At 31.3% G+C, this 14,359-nt stretch overlaps 1 protein-coding gene across 3 annotated transcripts in view; it reads right to left on the bottom strand.

Moving 5' to 3' along the window:
* Positions 1-4,563, bottom strand: part of LOC104601732 (putative E3 ubiquitin ligase SUD1) — a 30,326-nt gene extending 25,763 nt beyond the window's left edge. For all 3 annotated transcript variants that reach the window (XM_010265174.3, XM_010265175.3, XM_019198517.2), the window contains exon 1: positions 3,972-4,563. In XM_010265174.3, the coding sequence (XP_010263476.1) occupies positions 3,972-4,271 (300 nt within the window). In that variant the 5' untranslated portion in view covers positions 4,272-4,563. The remainder of the gene's footprint in view (positions 1-3,971) is intronic.
* Between the last annotated feature and the right edge of the window lie 9,796 nt (positions 4,564-14,359).

Raw genomic sequence — 14,359 nt, 5'->3', positions numbered from 1 at the left:
TGAACTGGCTTACTACTCCAGCAGAAAAGGAGATATCAGGTTGGGTTATAGTTAGATAATTGAGCTTCCCAACTAACCTTCACATGAAAATGCATTCTCATACTCATTGCCAATGCATCTTTGGCAAAGTGACATAAAGTGCCTTTTTTTGATAGATAATACGAAAGCATTTTATTAATATAAAAAAATAAATAAAATATGAATATAAACATCTCCCCACAGGGAGGTAATGTTACCTCACCCAAGCAAAAAATATATATATATATATATACACAATTAAGCCCAGAATAATTGTCCCCTATTTGCCCCTTTGGCCAAAGTATCAGCCAAGCCATTTGCTGACCTGGGTACCCATTGAAATCTAATCATCATATTCTTGGTCAACCATTTAATTTACTATAATACATCTCTAAAGCTCCATACCGCCGTTTTCTCATCTTTTAGCCACCCTATCACCACTTGAGAGTTTCCTTCAACAATTATTCTTTCCAAATTTAATTATTTTGCTTTTTGTAACCCACAAAAAAAAAAAACCATTGGTTCAGCCTTTGTAGAGTCTCCCATACCTTCAGGGCCAGAAAACAAAGCTAGTATATGACCTTTTTATCTCTAAAAACTCCTCCCACACCCAAAGGTCCCGGGTTGCCTAAGCTACTCCCATCAAAATTCTGTTTTATATAATTGTCTTCAGGCAAGCAATTTCCAATCTTTTTTGGGCATTATTCTTCCTTAAAGTGGATAAAGCCACCTCCCTCCAATTCCCAATCTTTTCATTCGTTTCTACCCAAATTGCCCATGACATTGTAGCTCTTGTACTTATCCATAACAATCTTCCTCTTTTTTTGGGCCACCTGAAAGTACTAGCCTCAAACAAACTGGCCAAGCTTGCAAGCAAAGTCCACTTGCATCCAAAAAGAAAATAGAACCATCCCCAAATTAAAGTAACAAAAGGACAAGAGATTAAGAGGTGGTAACCAATCTCACCACTAGTTTTACAAAGGACGCACCATACTCCAATTAGGAGAAAGACAGATGTTCTTTCTAATTTTTTGCAAAACATCCGAAGTAACAATCTTCTCTGATAAACCACCCAGCAGAAAGCCTCGATTTTGGGGGGGAATGGGCTTACACCAAACTTCTCTAATAAGAAAGGGTGGGGAAGAGCCTATGAAGAATTGAGGACACAAAAGGAGGCACAAGAAAAAACACCCTTTGGATTAGGAACCCAGATTCTCCCATCAGGCTTAGAGGTGTCTAACACCACCTTCTTGAGATTTTTCAATAGTTCAATAGCAGCTTGAAGTTCATTTTCCTTTAGACAGCTTGAAGTTCATTTTCCCTTAGAAAAGAAAAATGTGAAATTGGTTCTTTCTTAAAACAAGAGACTGAAAACAAAGTTGGAGACATATCTTGGGGAGTTTGCTCACCCATCCAAAGGTCTTCCCAGAAAAGAATTTTATTTCCCCTATAAACATCATACCTGATAAAATTCAGAAACAACAGTAAGATCGCATGATAGCTTTCCATGGAGAAGCCAAGGTAGTTCGCATAGACACATCAGCATCCAAGACATTTCCCATCATTCCAAGTTACTCGCAATCACCCTATGCCAAAGTTTATCATTTTCAACTGATAATCTCCACAGCCACTTACCTAGCAGTGCTAAATTTTGTTCTTTATATTCTCTATCCCTGGAACTCCTTGGGCCTTATTTTTACAAACTATCTCCCAATTCACTAAATGATCCTTCTTCCCCTCACCAAGCTCCCACAAGAAGTCCCTCACTATTTTCTTCTAGCTTGTCAACAACCTTTTGAATGATTTTATCGGGAAAAAAACAACCTTGAGTGATTAGCGAAGTGGTGGATTTAACCCAACCAGGGAAATAGCCTGTATGGATCATAGCCCAACTTTCACGCTAGACAGCTGACCCATGAACCCTAAACACATCCACACACAAAACCTTGACCTAGACTCTTCATGTATCAAGTGTCCCTAACATTGAATTTTACTCTTTTTTTACCCCACCCACCAGTTCTTAGCAGTAGCTGCAACGCCCACTATTAGGTAATTCTTGAACCAGTGGTAGTTCAAGCAGATTTCTTGGACCTGCTTGGGAGGACCAGATCTTTCTGCATAGATCTGTCACCATTCCCGCTCAAACAACATGATGCAAGTAAGAAAATAAAAAACACACCAAATTAGTATATACTTTTCTTTAGATGTTCCCTGAATCCATGTTTTCTCATCTTGCTGATACAAACTTTTTTTTGTAGAGAATGATACTTTATTTCAGCAAAAGGGCCAAAAGGCCATAAGTACAACCCCATCAGTAGCTTATGGGGGAAGAGAGACTGGTGAGAGCATTCCAGAAATGGTTCAATCCAGGGGTGGTTTGGATCCGATGAGATGAAGTTATACCCTGATCAGTTGGTGTTACTAGCCACCGAATGAGCTAAGACATTATGGTTCCTACTCCAGAAGAAGAAAGACACCTCATTATAATTACAAGCAAGAGACCTGATGTCTTGAATAATGGGTTGGAGAGGGTCAAACACAGAAACTTCCTTTTTCAGAATCCCCACCGCTGTTTTGGCATCTGATAAGATCGTCACCCCTTGACTGGTTGGGTTCAAAATAGTCTCTCCAAAGCAAATCTTATGGCCTGAAGCTCAGCCTCCCTCTCTGAAACACAAATTTCTTGCCTACTAGCTGCTTCCAAAAATCCTACCGGCCTTTCTAGCCATGGCACAGGCAATGCAGAAAGATCTATGCAGACTCACTCACACATTGGATTGCAAATTCAATTCTGTGTCCGCTCCAGCACTATTCCAGCTCTTTCTGCACAGATCTGTCACCATTTCCTGAGTCCATGTTTTCTCATCTTGCTGATACAGACTCACTTACATTCATAGGATTGTGAATTCAATTCTGTGCCCACTCCAGCACTACATCCATCTGGAAGATTAGTTAAGGTAAGAAAAAAAGCCGGTAATTCATCAATTCATCACTTTGGGATTGTACTATCACATTTGAATTTCGTGATCCCTCGCCAAGGTAAGAAAAAAAGGCAAAACTTATTCACATGCACAGAAATAAAGCCGGTAATTCTGAAATTTGCAACACTTCAAATGGCTTGTGAAATGAAGAATTGAACTTAGTAAGGGGAAACCCCAAACGATAGCTGGATAATGGAAGAATTTGAGGGACCATGTGCTTTAAGGGACATGACAATTGGCAAGGGAAGCTAAACATCTCTGTCAGAGAATTCAACCTCTAGGTATGCCAACTCTTGGCAGATTGACTTGCACGTTAGGGAGTGGATAAACAGAAATCGAGATGGAATGAATACCCCACTTTCGAGTTAAAATTAATATGTATGGGGCTCTCAATGGAGAAGGGGTACTGAAATATATTTTGGGGTTTTCACTCACTTTGCTGCTTTGTAAATAGCATGACACCTTGTACATCAGATTGAATTCGGTTTCATCAATTAAGTTCTTAATGGTTATTGATCGACAGAAAAAGAAGAACGTATATATGTTACTGAATTCCTCGATTGGGAATATCCGAAGGGCAGCCCAAGGTTGATCTGACTTGGAATGATTATTTGCTTAATGATTTGGCTTTCGAAAGGATAACCCCACCCTCCACTTAATAAAATCTACTCTGCCGCCTGAAAGCGGTTAAGTCCTGGATCATCTTTAGTGAGGAAAGAATCCAAAACTTTAACCAGTAGCCAGATCATGTATGCATGGGCATTCTATTTGCAAGGCCAATAACCAACTCAAAAACCACCATAGAACTCCTTAAACTCCCTAATTTCTAAAGAAATGGGAACCCCCACAAAAATTTCCAGAACCGATTCAAATGTCAGTTTTAATTAGAGTACAAACAGCTCCACCTAACAAAAGAGGTGTCTTGGAAAACGAGACCAAGCAAAAAAAAGGGAAAATGAGGGGAACACGCACCTCGCACTGGCGAGCGTTGCTGTGGTTAAGCCACTGGAGGAGACAATCTTGATGGACAAATTTGATACTCCCACTACAAGCGCAGGGATACCGAAGAGGATTCTCGGCATCGCCCGGATTTCGACAAATCCGGCAAACGTCCTCTTCGTCCTCCTCGTCATCGTACTTGCTAGATATGTTATTGTCGGTGTTGGCGGGACTAGAAGGGGACGATGACGAACCTTCGAAGCTCTCGACGGTGATATTGCCCCTGTCTTTCTCGCCACCGTACGAGGTCGACGGTGCCGCTGCGATTTCCATTACTGCCCAACCCCCAAACTACCAATTTAGGGCTTTTCCTCTTCCTGATCTTTCTCTGCGCTGGGTTGTTCGTTGTTGATATCTTCACCCAGGGAAAACGAGGGTTGATAGGGGCAAAGGTCTGAAAAATATAAACCCAAATGAATAAATAATAATCGAGCTTGGAGAATGGAGAGGAGACCGAAAGAGGAAAGGCGATGACAGAGACAGGCACAGCTACATGAAACCGAATCCCGCTTGTCTGTATTTTATACATTTCGGTTTTCCACTTTTCATTTTCGCTGAAAATTTCACTTTTCTAATTTCTACTTTAGAACTAGAAAGCCATTTTAGATTTTCTGTTACTAGAACGATGTAGAAATCGTCACGTGAGGCACATTTTCTAGTTGTCGGATTGGAATCTACATGAGGACTGAAGGACCCATTCCTTTTGGCTTCAGAGATCAGACAATGTCTTCCCACTCCGTGGGCTTTTTAATCCTTCGGCGACTCTGTAAAGTGACGGTCGGAAAAAATATCAAACGCCAAACAATGCTAATGCTGCGTTTGTTTGCCGTATAAATGCGAATCGACATAAAATTTTACCACCGCCTTTGCGTTTGTTTTCAAAATTAATTAATTGACTATATATAGTAAATCAGTTGTTGAAAAGACATTGTTTTCAATTTTAAAACTGTTTGATAAAAGAAAATTATTAATCTTTTATATTTTGGAAAACTAAATAAGAGAAAAAAAAAATGGTTAGTATTCTAAATGAAAAATTATTTAGATTTTAACTAATCTAATTATTACTATGAAGTAACAAAATTTTTCTACTTACAATTTTTTAATAATAATAATCAGTATTATAAAAATATTTTTAATATTATACTAACTATAAAATCAGAAATAATTATAAGATTACAATAATAATAGTAATAGTAATAGTAATAAGTATAATATTATTATTGTTATTATTAAGTAATTAATTTGTTGTAATTAAATATTTTATTTAATTAATGAAGTAATAATTAAACAATTTAATTAATACCAAGTTGATAATTAAACAATTTGATTTTTAATTGATAATTGAATTATTATGTTATTATATTGTTAAATTTAATGATAATAATATATACAATTATAATGATTAACATTACGTAATTACCGGTAATTAATAAATAACAGTACTTAATTATCGATAATTATCAGTAACTAATAATAGCATAACATAATTAATTATCAGTAATTAATAATATTATTACTTTAAAACAATTATTATTATTATTATTATTATTATTATTATTGTTCTTAATTATCAGTGTTTAATTATTATTAGTAATTAATAACTATAATTAATTAATTAAAAATCATTAATTAATATTACTTTAGTAATTAAATACTATGTCGAATTAATAAATTCATATTTAATTAAACTGGTTTGAGTTGAATTTAATTAAACTGGATCGGATAATAACTTCGTGGACTGGTCCACAACAGTTTATTAAGTTAAATGAAATCGGACTATTTAAAAGCCCGACCCGCAAGCCCATTTTTAATCACCATCTTTACTCGATTACAATTCATTCGCTCGTTAAAGCGACAAACTCAGAGGACGAACATTAACTAATTCGACAGTCGATAAAGTGGTGGTTTGCCACCCATTTGAAAAAAAAAAAACATGTAAAAAATATAAAAAACATAAGATAAAATAAATGAAACAACAAAAATTGAAAGAAAAAATGATTTATCAGTAATACGAAAGTTTTACTGGCGGGGGAGATTACAGTATACCAAAAAATATATATATAAACATAAAGGCTTCTATTACTGTCGGAGGAGAAGACAGTACATCGCCGGTGGTAATAATAATAATGTATTAATAATATTAATACATTAATAATATACCAGAAAACCAATTATTATATTACTTGATACATTAATAATGTTATCGTATTACTATAATAATGATCCCACCAGTGGGATTATTTATTAATAATTATTTAAAATATTAATAAATATAAATTTAACAGTATTGATTTCACAATGTAAATTTAACATTATTGATTCCCCGTACTTAATACGGGGTCATACATACATGCATATATGACCCCCGGTGTGTTAGCACTATATTAAAATGAGAAGCAACAATTCCTCTAAATGGTTCTCAAAGATTTTAGTTTCAGAGAGGATCTCGGCTGTGTTAGCACTATATTAAAAAGATTACAAATGAGAACATAGAACTTGGTCAAACTTGCAAATTACAAATTTTGGCATGGATTTTGGGTCTTCTTTTACAGTGTCTCCTACTACACCTGGCTATGTTGGTTCTTCGCTGTAGATGGCTTTGAGTTTGGAGAGAGGAATACCCACATGGCCTTCTTCATGGCTTTGTTCGTCCTGAGGAGGGAGTCCTCGACTTCGAGGGATTGAATGCCCTTCCGTTGGTTCACAAACCTGATTACTAATGCCCCAAGCAATGCTACCAGGAATACAACGTTATTGTTTGCTCATCTCATCAATAGTCATTATCATCTGATCCACAAACTTGCTCTTCATCACATGATTCCAAGATTATTTTCATTCAATGCTATAAATATGTATAAAGAAACTCAATCTGATGTTGGAAACCAAGTTACAATGTTGGAAAAACTTCAGTTTGGGTTCTCATTTTCTCATTACATTTCTTGAAGACAATGATGGAGAAACCTTAGTTTGGGTTCTAGTTTTGGTGGTAATTTAATTTCCAATAGAGGGTTGCCTACACATCTCTATCTCTTGGGGCGAAAGTAGTGATTTGAATCCCATATGTAGAGAATATGTCGATAAACCACTTCAGTTAGAGTGGTTAAAACAACTTCTGATTGAAGTGGGTCGCTTATTTATAACGTGCATACCCACTATCATGTTCTCGAAACTAGGTTGATAAGTGTTTTGAAGTTGGAATGATAAATACTATTAGGCTTTTTCTTTCCTAAAATTAAGGAATTTGGCTTATCCACGTATAACAAACTGGACATAACTAAATTTGAACTTTACATGCAATTGAAATTATTCTTCCTGCACAATTAGAATGCCACCTGTCTGACTGGGAAGGGGCTTTGGCCTGAAAGCCTTCGTTTAATATATATATATATAATGATTTTTATTATTATTTATAAACTGTCATTTTTAACACTCATACAGTCTACGGGTCCACATAAATTAACCCATATATGTCAAACCCATAAAATTATACGGGTCATTAAATTCAACTTGAACCGTTTATTACTTTAATTTAACCATTCTTATTATTATTAATTTATTTTAATATTAACTAAAATTGTAATTATTTAAATATTTACTTAAAATATTTTTTTTCCAGCCAAGTATAATTATTATATAATAGATTTGTTAATTCATATTTTGGATTTACGAATAAACATTAATGATTTGGATTAAAAATTTTAATTACTAGTAATAAATATTGATTCTTATTTAAGGTTTAATTATTGTATTTAGTAATTATTATGGGGCCCACTTTGAATAAACATTAATGGTAACTAATTATTCATGTTTCGTTTTAATATATGTATATATATATATATATATACATTAATATTAATTAATTACTGTCAATTACTATTAAATATAATTAAATGTAATTTTATGCTATTTATAACTTAAATTATAATTACTGTTAAAAATCATTTAGTTACAGTTTTAAAAATATATTATTTTTTAAATAATGTATTTATTAAAAAATAATTACTGTTAATTGTCGTATGATGCACTTTTAATAACTGTTATTTAATTAATAAATATATTATACTGTATGATGCACTGTTAACTAATACTGTTTTTTAATAAATATTGTTAATTATTTAAAAACTATAATTATTAAAAGTACTGTTAATTAATAAATACATTATTGTTAATATATGCTATTAAATGTAATTTATTACAGTTTAAAAATAATTACTGTTAATTAATACATTATTTTTAATGTATTTATAGTAATTTATTAAAATACAGTAACTATAAAAAATAATTACTATAATTATCAAAATACTATTAATTACATTTTAAAATACTGTACTCATAATTACTACTAATTTCAAGTTAAAAATAATTACTATTAATTAATACTATTTTTAATAAATATTGTTAATTATTGAAAAATATAGTAATTAATAAATATAGTTAATTAAAATACTGTATTTATTGAGAATATTGTTAATTAATAAAATACTATATTTATTAAAAATACTGTAATTTTTAAAATATTGTTATTATTATTATTATTATTATTATTATTATTATTATTATTATTACTATTATTATAAATCCATCTGTGTAATACACGGGTTGGACATATAAGATCCCAATGGATCTTCGCAAACAGGCCGCACTCGATATTATCATCTTCTTCACCTGTAAGTTAAAACATGTCGTGCGTCGACTTGGGTTAATTTTTATGTTTTTTTTTTTCACTTTTGTTTCTCATTTTTTTGTGGATTTTAAGCCTCTAATGAGTCGGTTTGGATGTCAAATCCACTATTGCATCGATTTCATAACAAAAAAAAAACATATATTTTCTAGAAATCGTACCTAGTTTATTGTTGTTGTAAGTTTAGCGTCTGAACTAGCTTGAACCAAGCAAAAAGTGTTTGAATGCCTCTACCAAAGAGAGTCAAATCGCCAACAAAGAGAAACTCCGAATCTACAGTCAATGAAGACAAACTTTGAATTTGAAATGAACTCTGCAAAATATATATATATATAGTTTGTTTGAAAACCAACTCTAAACTAAAAAAAATAAGGCATTTGAAACCATCTCACATTTAGAATAATTTGGAACAATTAGTGTTTGTACAACTATCTTAGCTTGAAACATCTCTTGTATTGTCAAAGAGAGAAGAAAAGAGGGAGAGAGTTTGGAGTAAAAACTGAAAGAAAGAGGAATCTCTGTCTACGCAACTATCTTAACTCGAAACGTCTCCTGAGAGTAAAAAAAGAGGGAGCGATTTGGAGTAAGAACCGAAAGAAAGAGGGAGAGTCATTTGAAGTTCTGATAACGCTTGTGGGAGATGCATCAAACATCTTTTGCAAAATATTCCCTGCAAATTAACGTCTCTTGCATTAATCACAGTTTCCTTTTTTTAGTAAAGGATTGAGAGTGTGAGCTTTCCACTTCTCACGACTCTCCATGGTGGTGAGCTCAACTCTATATGTTAGTGGGCTCTGTTGTTGAACTACCACTAATCAGAATTTGATACGTGTCTAATGGACTCTATTGTTAAACTACCACTAATCATAATTTGACATGAGTTGATTTTGTTTAAAAATTTGGAGGGACATATGTCTGACTGGGCGACGCTTTGGAATGACATATGTATGTATGTATATTAGATTTGTAAGTAATTAAAATTTGCTATTAAATTATTATTATTATTATTATTATTATTATTATTATTATTATTATTATTATTATTATTATTATTATTATTATTATTATTATTATCGTTGTTGTTGTTGTTGTTGTTGTTAACTAAATAATTTGTTATAATTAATATTTTTAGTTAATTCATGAAAAAATAATTGTTGCAATAATTATTTTAGTTTAACGATAATGAAGAATTCAAAGTTTTATAATATAACTTTCACTAAATGAAATATTGATTGAAGAATAATAATAGTATCAGTTATAATTACTTATAATAATAATAATAATAATGTAATCAACACTAAATATATAATTATATTTAGATAATATGAATTAATATAAATACAAAATGATTAAATCACAATTAATAATTAAATTTATTAAAATACTTATTAATTATCATTAATGAATTAAAATTCCAAAGTAATAATTATCATTATTATAAGGAATTAATTATCAATAAGTAATTATAATAAAAATAATTATTTGTAATATAATTAATTATAATTATTGATAATAATAATATAATTAAATTAATTAATATAATAGTATTAATTATAATTACTGATAATAATACTAATATAAATAATTATTTCATATAAATGTCTGAATTATAATTTGAGATAATAGTTATAATAAATAATTAACATTAAATATTTATTTAAAAAATATATAAATTGAGTTAATATAAATATAAAATGATTATTTACAAAATATTGTGTACCTTTATGAAGATCAATATTAATTATAATTAATTAATTATCATTCCGAAATAATATTTAGCAATATTACTAGTAATAAATTATCAATAAATAATTAATATTAACAATTAAGTATTAGCAGTATTTATTATAAGAAAGTATTATCAATAATTAATTTAGTGAGTAATTTTTATTAGTAATTAATTGACGAAATTAACTAATTAGTATTAGTTTTGTAATTAATTATGTCGAATTAATAACAACCCTAATTAAAGAAATTGGCTTGCTTTTAAATGAATTAAACCGGATAATTAATTAGAAAGCATTAATTACTATTAGTTTAATAATTAACTATGTTGAATTACCAACAACCCTAATTAAAGAAACTGATTTGACTTTAAATGAATTAAACCAGGTAATTAATTAAAAAGCATAAATTAGTATTAATTTAGTAATTAACAGTAATTAATATTGTCGAATTAATAAAAACCCTAATTAAAGAAACGGGTTTGATTTTAAATGAATTAAATGGGTAACTAATTAGAAAGTGTTAATTAATATTAGTTTAGTAATTAATAGTAATTAATTATATTGAATTAATAACAACCCTAATTAAAGAAATCGGTCTAAATTTAAATGATTTAAAACGGGTTTGCAACTCAATTAATGAACCGATCTGAACCATTTTTTTAAAGCAACCGAATTATAAGCAATTAATGACTCGACCCGATTACCCATAAACCTTCACCTTCTTTACTCGAAATTAAAATCGTTCGTCATTAGAGCGACAACAAAGGACACTGCAAATTACATCTATAGTCCAAATATTGGTGATTACAGTTGAAAATCAGAGCCTCTCAATTGCAGTCTTGGGTAGTTGTAACTACAATTTAGATGTTGTGATTCATTAGGCTCAGTTTTGAAGGAGTACAAATGCAAATATGTAGAGTGCAAAATTATGTATTTTATATTATTTTGTATGTATTTGTACTATAGATATTTGTATTTGTATTACTTCCAAACTAAGCTTTAGAATTAGTGATTAACTAATTTGCATTTTTTGCTTGTTTTAGGATTGGATAGTCCCACTTTTCAAGCATTAAGAGAAAAAAAAAAATCAGAGATGGCCATGTGTCTCCATGGTAGTTGGCTTTGGGATTTGTTAGTCTGCAAGTTAGTGGCCATGTGTCTCCTCTTCCTACAATTTAGGTTGGTGGCCTTCCAACTAAAATGAATGAGAGGTTTTGATTTGCTGAAAAATAGGTATGTGACTTACATATTGTATGGTCACGTCTCTAAGTGGGAAACTGAATAAACTCTCTCCTAACTTAAATATTTTATGTACAGGTATCTGAACGGAGGAGAGTCACATGTCTGATTGGGGAAGCTTTGGCCTGAAATCATTCCTTATATATATATATATATATATATATATATATATTAGATACGGATTGGTGTAAAACTCCACTCTTGGTCTATATTTATACGTATTTATTTTTAGTATAAGGTTTTCATCGAAAATCAAGTAAACCTCTCTATAGTTGAGTCTTCCATTGATAATCAATGAAAAAATTATGTGCTTTTACATCAATTATCACATATGAAAAGATTTCAACAGTTTATGGTTCACTATATTTTAAACCTATCAGCATTGAACTCCATTGACGTAATTTTACATCAATGAAGTTTACACCGCAAACAAATATAGGAACAGTTTTACAAAGCCGTCCTTTTTGCTAGCCCATATAAGGTGTTAGCTTGCTTTTTTTGGCTCTTAATTGTATTGATATAATAAAATTAGTGTTTTTTTGGTATGAATATATTAAAATTAGTGTAATAACATGTGTTATGCACTTGTGTAGGTAAGCATAAGTTATATATATGATATATTATATTTGGATTCATTTTTTTATTATATAAACATGCTACAGGGAAATAAGGGTACTCATGGTTCGGTTAACTGAACGGTGGGCCTAATTTCTAAATTGAACCGATAGTACCAATTTTTTAAAAATTGATAATCAAAGTCGATTAGTTAACTGGTTGATCAGTTTGATTAACGGTCAGTTCGGTTCATCCGTTTTTTGATTTTTTATAATATATATATATATATAATACATGTATGTTAATACATAGATATGTATTTTCATTTATAAAATACATGTATGTTAATGCATGTATTTGGTTTTTGTATAATACATGTATGTTCATTTATAATATATATGCATATATATTATATATGTATAATACCTAAATATATTAATGCATAAATATGTATAATAAGAAATATATATATATATATATACAAACTGGTACTTTCAAATTCGGTTAACCGAAATTTTCAATTCAATCTCGTCAACTTGGTTCAGTTTTCAATTTTTCTTGATTACCCCTATAGGAAATGAGGGTACGAGGTACTAGCAGAATATGGTGCACGTGAGGTCCTTTGGCCATGCCATGAAGAACCTAATGTTTCGCTGGCTTGAACCCCATCTCCACTTTGGGAGAGTTGCCAAGGTGACCATCTCGATCATTGGGTATTGGTAAGTATCATTTTATATTGAATAGATGTTATTTGAATTCACTTACTTCTCAAAAGAAAAAACAGATATTGGTATTATGTGTGGTTGTGTTTTTTATTTCATTTGGAAATAAAGGAAATATTGTTTGTAAGAAATGTACTGACAAGGATGTTCATGATTCGGTTAATCTAATCGTGGGCTACTTTTTGAAATCAAATTTGTACCACCAGTTTTTATAATTTCCTGAATCAAAACTAAACCAAATTGATTGATTGATTGTGACCGGTTTTGGTTTTAATAAGTTCGATTATTTAGAACATTTTTTTTTATATTAATAATATATATGTATTATAATTAAATATATAAATACACACTATATTTATTATATATTAAAGTGGAAATTATAGTGTACCCACCTCACAAATTTTTATTTATTTATTTTTTATTTTATTTCGCAAAATCCCCACTTACTCCCCCACCCCATGAATTGTGTTAGATCCCCCCACCTTTCACTGTTACAAATAGTAACAATTTTGGAAGGTGGGATAATCAATAATTTGCCATAAATTATATATTATCCATCTATCTATACTATACTATATTATAAAGCAATGAGGCCATGTCAGCATCCCTCTCCTTCTCCCATTCCCCCTTCTGGCTTCTCTCCTTAAACCTCTTTCCTTTCTCCCTTGCATCTTCCTAACCATTCCATATAGCCACGTGACAGTTCTCTCCTCTACACTAGAGTGCCACTTCAAATCTCTCTTTCATATTCTCAATCACTTAGCCAACCCCTAATGAAATTTATTCTAAACTCTTGTATGTCTCTCTCTCTCTTTCTCTCTCTACACGCACGCACACACACACTAAAGTAGAGCTTGCCGTGTCAGCAGCCCTCTCCATTCTCCATTACCCAAATGGAGCAATTCTAGAGAGGGTACAAGATTTCCTCTAAAAGCACTAGAAATTGCCACCTCAACAACTCTCTCACCATTTTTTTTCTCCCTTTTACTACTAAAATCACATGCCTGAGAAGTTGAAGTTTTATTGGAAAAACCACGTAATTGGGCATTAGCCTATACTTGATTTTGTTTACTTCAATTGCTTCTCACACGCCTCTCTTCTAGCTATTTATTGGCTGGCTTCTAACATCGTTTTGAATGTCTTATTTTCTCCCAAGTACATCTCTTTGAAGAAGGTATGAGCCACAAAGTGATTATTTTTTTAGTAAAAATATACTGATTCAATTGGTATAAAGTTTGTATTGCCACCATGGTTCAAAATATTGATATGCCCGATACGCCAGTAGAGACATATCGGTAGTGTTTTTTTAGGTTTTATTTTTTTTTGAAACCTGTTCAGATGGTTGATTTAAGGTCAAACTACCCTCTGAACCAGTGGCTGACCCGATACAACCCCTAAAAGGGTATACCAAAAAGCCATCGGCATGATGGTATATCG

The sequence above is a fragment of the Nelumbo nucifera genome, chromosome 1 (assembly GCF_055504915.1).
Source record: "Nelumbo nucifera cultivar China Antique chromosome 1, China Antique-T2T, whole genome shotgun sequence".
Classification (NCBI taxonomy): domain Eukaryota; kingdom Viridiplantae; phylum Streptophyta; class Magnoliopsida; order Proteales; family Nelumbonaceae; genus Nelumbo; species Nelumbo nucifera.
Note: the sequence above shows the minus strand (reverse complement) of the source record. Positions and strands in the feature narration are given on the sequence as shown.